The 6,000-nt window shown below is 54.6% G+C and overlaps 1 protein-coding gene across 1 annotated transcript in view; it reads right to left on the bottom strand.

Annotated features, from left to right (window-relative positions):
- Nucleotides 1–1,715: 1,715 nt before the first annotated feature.
- Nucleotides 1,716–6,000, bottom strand: part of LOC140396620 (integrin alpha-X-like) — a 37,566-nt gene continuing 33,281 nt past the window's right edge. Inside the window, exon 5 of the mRNA XM_072485414.1 lies at nt 1,716–4,382. Coding sequence (XP_072341515.1) covers nt 4,200–4,382 — 183 coding nt within the window. The 3' untranslated portion in view covers nt 1,716–4,199. The remainder of the gene's footprint in view (nt 4,383–6,000) is intronic.

The following is a 6,000-nucleotide window of genomic DNA, read 5'->3' as shown; positions in this document are numbered from 1 at the left end:
CGCTGCCCCACTCTCTTCCTATATCCCTGTTTCGATCCCAAACTAATCCCACTGCCCCAGCCCTCCTTATAACCCTTTATCAAATGTCACATAATCACATTGCTCCATTATCTGTCTACAATTCAATAATTCTTGATACTTGCCCCTCCGATGAGTCAGGTGACAGCCATTTGGGAATGTCGGTTTTAAATTGGGTGCTTTTCGGAAATGCCTGACCATGCTTGGGGTCACTTAGAGTCCAATTGCCACATGCTTAAAAAAAAGCAAATGGACATTGCCTAGTGATTCTCTCTGCCTGATCCTGGAGCCTATCAGAGCAATGGGATAGGATTATCCAATTCTTTCCCATTCCGATGATTGGCTGGGTCATTACCCAATCAGCTCTGATTGGTTGGCATTGAGGCAAAACCCAAAGAGAATTCAGCAGGGGGCACATGTGAGGTTGGCGGTGGTCAACACGCCAGGATTCTCTCTGTGGTGTGTCACACGTCACGCTGGAGCACCGCGGGAAGGTGGAGTGGATCAGAGAGGATGGACAGACCTTGGCACAAGACCTTTATTGTTCTGGGTCTGAGAAAACATCGCCACATTTCATTTATATAGCTTCAGCACAGTCACTGTCCCGAAGGTGCCCAACAGGCGCGATCAGTAAATAAAGCTCTCAGATACGTCAGGGGACTGGAGACCCGAAACTCAGGGAGATTGGAGTTCAGGAGTGTCTTAAAATGCAGAGAAGGAGAAGGGGGGGGGGGGGGGGGGGGGAGACGAGAGAGCAAGAGATACATTGATTGAGAAAGAGGGAGAGAGAGACAGAGATGGAAAAGGAAGGGTAGAGACTGAGACAAAGGAAAGGAACGAGTCATATAGAGAGCGAGAAAGAGAGAGAGAGACAGACAGAGAGAGAGGAGAGACAGACAGAGAGAGAGACGGAGAGAGAAAAAGAAAGAATGAAAGAGGGAGGCAGAGAGAGAGAGACAGAGAGAGAGATAGACAGAGAGCGAGACAGAGACAGAGCGAGAGAGAGAGAGACAGAGAGAGAGAGACGAGAGAGAGAGAGACAGAGACAGAGAGAGAGAGAGACAGAGAGAGAGGCAGAGAGAGACAGACAGTGAGAGAGAGAGACAGAGACACAGAGAGAGAGAGAGAGAGACAGAGAGAGAGAGAGAAAGAATGAGAGATAAGACGCCAGGAATGAGACAGAGGGAGAGAGAGAGAGAAAGAAAGACAGAGAGAGAGAGAGAGACAGAGAGAGAGAGAGACAGACAGAAAAAGAGAGAGAGAGAAAGAATGAGAGAGGGAGGCAGAGAGAGAGAGAGACAGAGAGAGACAGAGAGAGAGAGAGAGACAGAGAAAATGAGCGAGGCAGAGAGAGAGAGAGAGAAAGAGACAGGGAGAGAGAGAGACAGAGAGAGAAAGAGAGAGAGAGAGAAAGAATGAGAGAGGAACGCAGAGAGAGAGAGACAGAGAGCGAGAGACAGAGACAGAGAGAGAGAGAGAGAAAAAATGAGCGAGGCAGAGACAGAGAGAAAGAGAGTGAGACAGAGAGAGAGAGACAGAGAGAGAGAGAGAGGGACGGACAGAGAGAGAAATATTTAGTTGGAGTGATTCAGGGCCAGAGCTGGGGGGGCCACTTAGTTGGAGGTTACAGAGATAGGGAGGGTTGTAGGGGCTGCAGGTGGTTACAGAGATAGGGAGGGTTGTAGGGGCTGGCGGAGGTTACAGAGATAGGGAGGGTTGTAGGGGCTGGAGGAGGTTACAGAGATAGGGAGGGTTGTAGGGGCTGGAGGAGGTTACAGAGATAGGGAGGGTTGGAGGGGTTGGAGGGGGTTACAGAGATAGGGAGGGGTGTAGGGGCTGGAGGAGGTTACAGAGATAGGGAGGGTTGTAGGGGCTGGAGAAGGTTACAGAGATAGGGAGGGTTGTAGGGGTTGGAGGGGGTTACAGAGATAGGGAGGGGTGTAGGGGCTGGGGGAGGTTACAGAGATAGGGAGGGTTGTAGGGACTGGAGGATGTTACAGAGATAGGGAGGGTTGTAGGGGTTGGAGGAAGTTACAGAGATAGGGAGGGTTGTAGGGGTTGGAGGAGGTTACAGAGATAGGGAGGGTTGTAGGGGCTGGAGGAGGTGACAGGGATAGGGAGGGGTATAGGGGCTGGAGGAGGTGACAGGGATAGGGAGGGTTGTAGGGACTGGAATAGGTTACAGAGATAGGGAGGGGTGTAGGGGCTGGAGGACGTTACAGAGATAGGGAGGGTTGTAGGGGTTGGAGGAGGTTACAGAGATAGGGAGGGTTGTAGGGGCTGGCGGAGGTTACAGAGATAGGGAGGGTTGTAGGGGCTGGAGGAGGTTACAGAGATTGGGAGGGGTGTAGGGGCTGGAGGAGGTTACAGAGATAGGGACGGTTGTAGGGGGCTGGAGGAGGTTACAGAGATAGGGAGGGGTGTAGGGGCTGGAGGAGGTTACAGAGATAGGGAGGGTTGTAGGGGCTGGAGGAGGTTACAGAGTTAGGGAGGGTTGTAGGGTCTGGAGGGGGTTACAGATAGGGAGGGTTGTAGGGGCTGGAGGTGGTTACAGAGATAGGGAGGGTTGTAGGGGCTAGCGGAGGTTACAGAGATAGGGAGGGTTGTAGGGGCTGGAGGAGGTTACAGAGATAGGGAGGGTTGTAGGGGCTGGAGGAGGTTACAGAGATAGGGAGGGTTGTAGGGGTTGGAGGGGGTTACAGAGATAGGGAGGGGTGTAGGGGCTGGAGGAGGTTTCAGAGATAGGGAGGGTTGTAGGGGCTGGAGGAGGTTACAGAGATAGGGAGGGTTGTAGGAGTTGGAGGGGGTTACAGAGATAGGGAGGGGTGTAGGGGCTGGGGGAGGTTACAGAGATAGGGAGGGTTGTAGGGACTGGAGGATGTTACAGAGATAGGGAGGGTTGTAGGGGTTGGAGGAGGTTACAGAGATAGGGAGGGTTGTAGGGGCTGGCAGAGGTTACAGAGATAGGGAGGGTTGTAGGGGTTGGAGGAGGTTACAGAGATAGGGAGGGTTGTAGGGGCTGGAGGAGGTGACAGGGATAGGGAGGGGTGTAGGGGCTGGAGGAGGTGACAGGGATAGGGAGGGTTGTAGGGACTGGAGTAGGTTACAGAGATAGGGAGGGGTGTAGGGGCTGGAGGACGTTACAGAGATAGGGAGGGTTGTAGTGGTTGGAGGAGGTTACAGAGATAGGGAGGGTTGTAGGGGCTGGCGGAGGTTACAGAGATAGGGAGGGTTGTAGGGGCTGGAGGAGGTTACAGAGATTGGGAGGGGTGTAGGGGCTGGAGGAGGTTACAGAGATAGGGACGGTTGTAGGGGGCTGGAGGAGGTTACAGAGATAGGGAGGGGTGTAGGGGCTGGAGGAGGTTACAGAGATAGGGAGGGTTGTAGGGGCTGGAGGTGGTTACAGAGATAGGGAGGGTTGTAGGGGTTGGAGGAGGTTACAGAGATAGGGACGGTTGTAGGGGGCTGGAGGAGGTAACAGAGATAGGGAGGGTTGTAGGGGCTGGAGGTGGTTACAGAGATAGGGAGGGTTGTAGGGGTTGGAGGAGGTTACAGAGATACGGAGGGGTGTCGTGGTACCCCTGGGCAACCTAACCCCATCTGCAAACACCTTGCCGAAACCTCTCTCTGGAGAATTTATTCGGGCTCAAGCACATGATCCTTAATCTCCACAGCTGCAATGTTCAGGAGCGGAATGTCTGAATCTGCGGGATATTCAGACAGGCCAGGGGAAAATAAGCAAGGGTGAGGGTGGGACTCCCATGGTCGAGCAGCCAGGAATGTCTTCCCGCTCAGCCAGGAAGTAGGGGGATTCAGGCCGGGGGTTGAAGACTTTTTGGTCTTTACTCCAATGCTGCAAACTCTTGGGCCGCTCCGTGAGTTTGAGGTGAATCAGCTTCAAAGGTACCCACGGTCCTCATCAAATGTAAATGTTCCCCTTCTCTATGGAACGGATGCTGATTTTTGTAGGGTGGAACGCCAGAGCGAGGCGACTCTCTGCAAGCTCTCCCCAACAGGTCCACTTTTTACTCAACTGGCAATCGTTCTAATCTTTTAAGATTTAATTTTAAGACCAGAGCGAGGGGAGCAAATTGAAAAAGTGGAGGGGATTTGATTTAAGATGAGGAACGAGCCATTATTCCGCAGTCGGTGTCACTGCCAAGGTGCGGGGAGATGGGCTTTCAGAGAGGCATGGCTGACATCAATGTGGAGGTCGAGTCCATGGGCTTCAGCGAGTCACTGGTTGGCGTGATGTCCTTGCTGCCTGGCGCGGTGACATCCACACCCGCGGAGGTGAAGGGGCTGCTGGCTTCCTCGCCGGCATCGCAGAACTTATCTCGGTAATTGCGCTTGAAGAACCCACACTGGAAACAAAACAGGGAAACAAATTGGGGACAGTGAACAGAGTAATCACCAGCTGACAATCTTCCCATCAGCGAATCCCTCAGATGTGTGGACAAAGGCCCAGGCCAAAGCATCACAGGAGAAGGGAGGAGACACGGTGAGTGGGAAAGACAGAACGAGAGAGAGAACGAAAAAGGCAGCACAACATTCCCTCAGTACTGACGCTCTGACAGTGCGGCACTCGCTCAGTACTGACCCTCTGACAGTGCGGCACTCCCTCAGTACTGACCCTCTGACAGTGCGGCACTCCCTCAGTACTGACCCTCTGACAGTGCGGCGCTCCCTCAGTACTGACCCTCTGACAGTGCGGCACTCCCTCAGTACTGACCCTCTGACAGTGCGGCACTCCCTCAGTACTGACCCTCTGACAGTGCGGCACTCCCTCAGTACTGACCCTCTGACAGTGCAGCACTCCCTCAGTACTGACCCTCTGACAGTGCGGCGCTCCCTCAGTACTGACCCTCTGACAGTGCGACACTCCCTCAGTACTGACCCTCTGACAGTGCGGCACTCCCTCAGTACTGACCCTCAGACAGTGCGGCACTCCCTCAGTACTGACCCTCAGACAGTGCGGCACTCCCTCAGTACTGACCCTCTGACAGTGCGGCATTCCCTCAGTACTGACCCTCTGACAGTGCGGCACTCCCTCAGTACTGACCCTCTGACAGTGCGGCACTCCCTCAGTACTGACCCTCTGACAATGCAGCGCCCCCTCAGTACTGACCCTCTGACAGTGCAGCACTCCCTCAGTACTGACCCTCTGACAGTGCAGTGCTCCCTCAGTACTGACACTCTGACAGTGCAGCACTCCCTGAGTACTGACCCTCTGACAGTTCGGCACTCCCTCAGTACTGACTCTGACAGTGCGGCACTCCCTCAGTACTGACCCTCTGACAGTGCAGCGGTGCCTCAGTACTGACCCTCTGACAGTGCGGCACTCCCTCAGTACTGACCCTCTGACAGTGCAGCTCTCCCTCGGTACTGACCCTCTGACAGTGCAGCACTCCCTCAGTACTGACCTTCTGACAGTGCAGCGCTCCCTCAGTACTGACCCTCTCACAGTGCAGCACTCCCTCAGTACTGACCCTCTGACAGTGCGGCACTCCCTCAGTACTGACCCTCTGACAGTGCGGCGCTCCCTCAGTACTAATCCTCTGACAGTGCCGCACTCTCTCAGTACTGACCCTCTGACAGTGCGGCACCCCCTCAGTACTGACCCTCTGACAGTGCAGCACTCCCTGAGTACTGACCCTCTGACAGTGCGGTACTCCCTCAGTACTGACCCTCTGACAGTGCAGCACTCCCTCAGTACTGACCCTATGACAGAGCGGCGCTCCCTCAGTACAGACCATCTGACAGTGCGGCACTCCCTCAGTACTGACCCTCTGACAGTGCGGCACTCCCTCAGTACTGACCCTCTGACAGTGCGGCACTCCCTCAGTACTGACTCTCTGACAGTGCGGCACTCCCTCAGTACTGACCCTCTGACAGTGCGGCGCTCCCTCAGTACTGACCCTCTGACAGTGCGGCACTCCCTCAGTACTGACCCTCTGACAGTGCAGCGCTCCCTCAGTACTG

Source organism: Scyliorhinus torazame, chromosome 19 (assembly GCF_047496885.1).
Source record: "Scyliorhinus torazame isolate Kashiwa2021f chromosome 19, sScyTor2.1, whole genome shotgun sequence".
NCBI lineage: Eukaryota > Metazoa > Chordata > Chondrichthyes > Carcharhiniformes > Scyliorhinidae > Scyliorhinus > Scyliorhinus torazame.
Note: the sequence above shows the minus strand (reverse complement) of the source record. Positions and strands in the feature narration are given on the sequence as shown.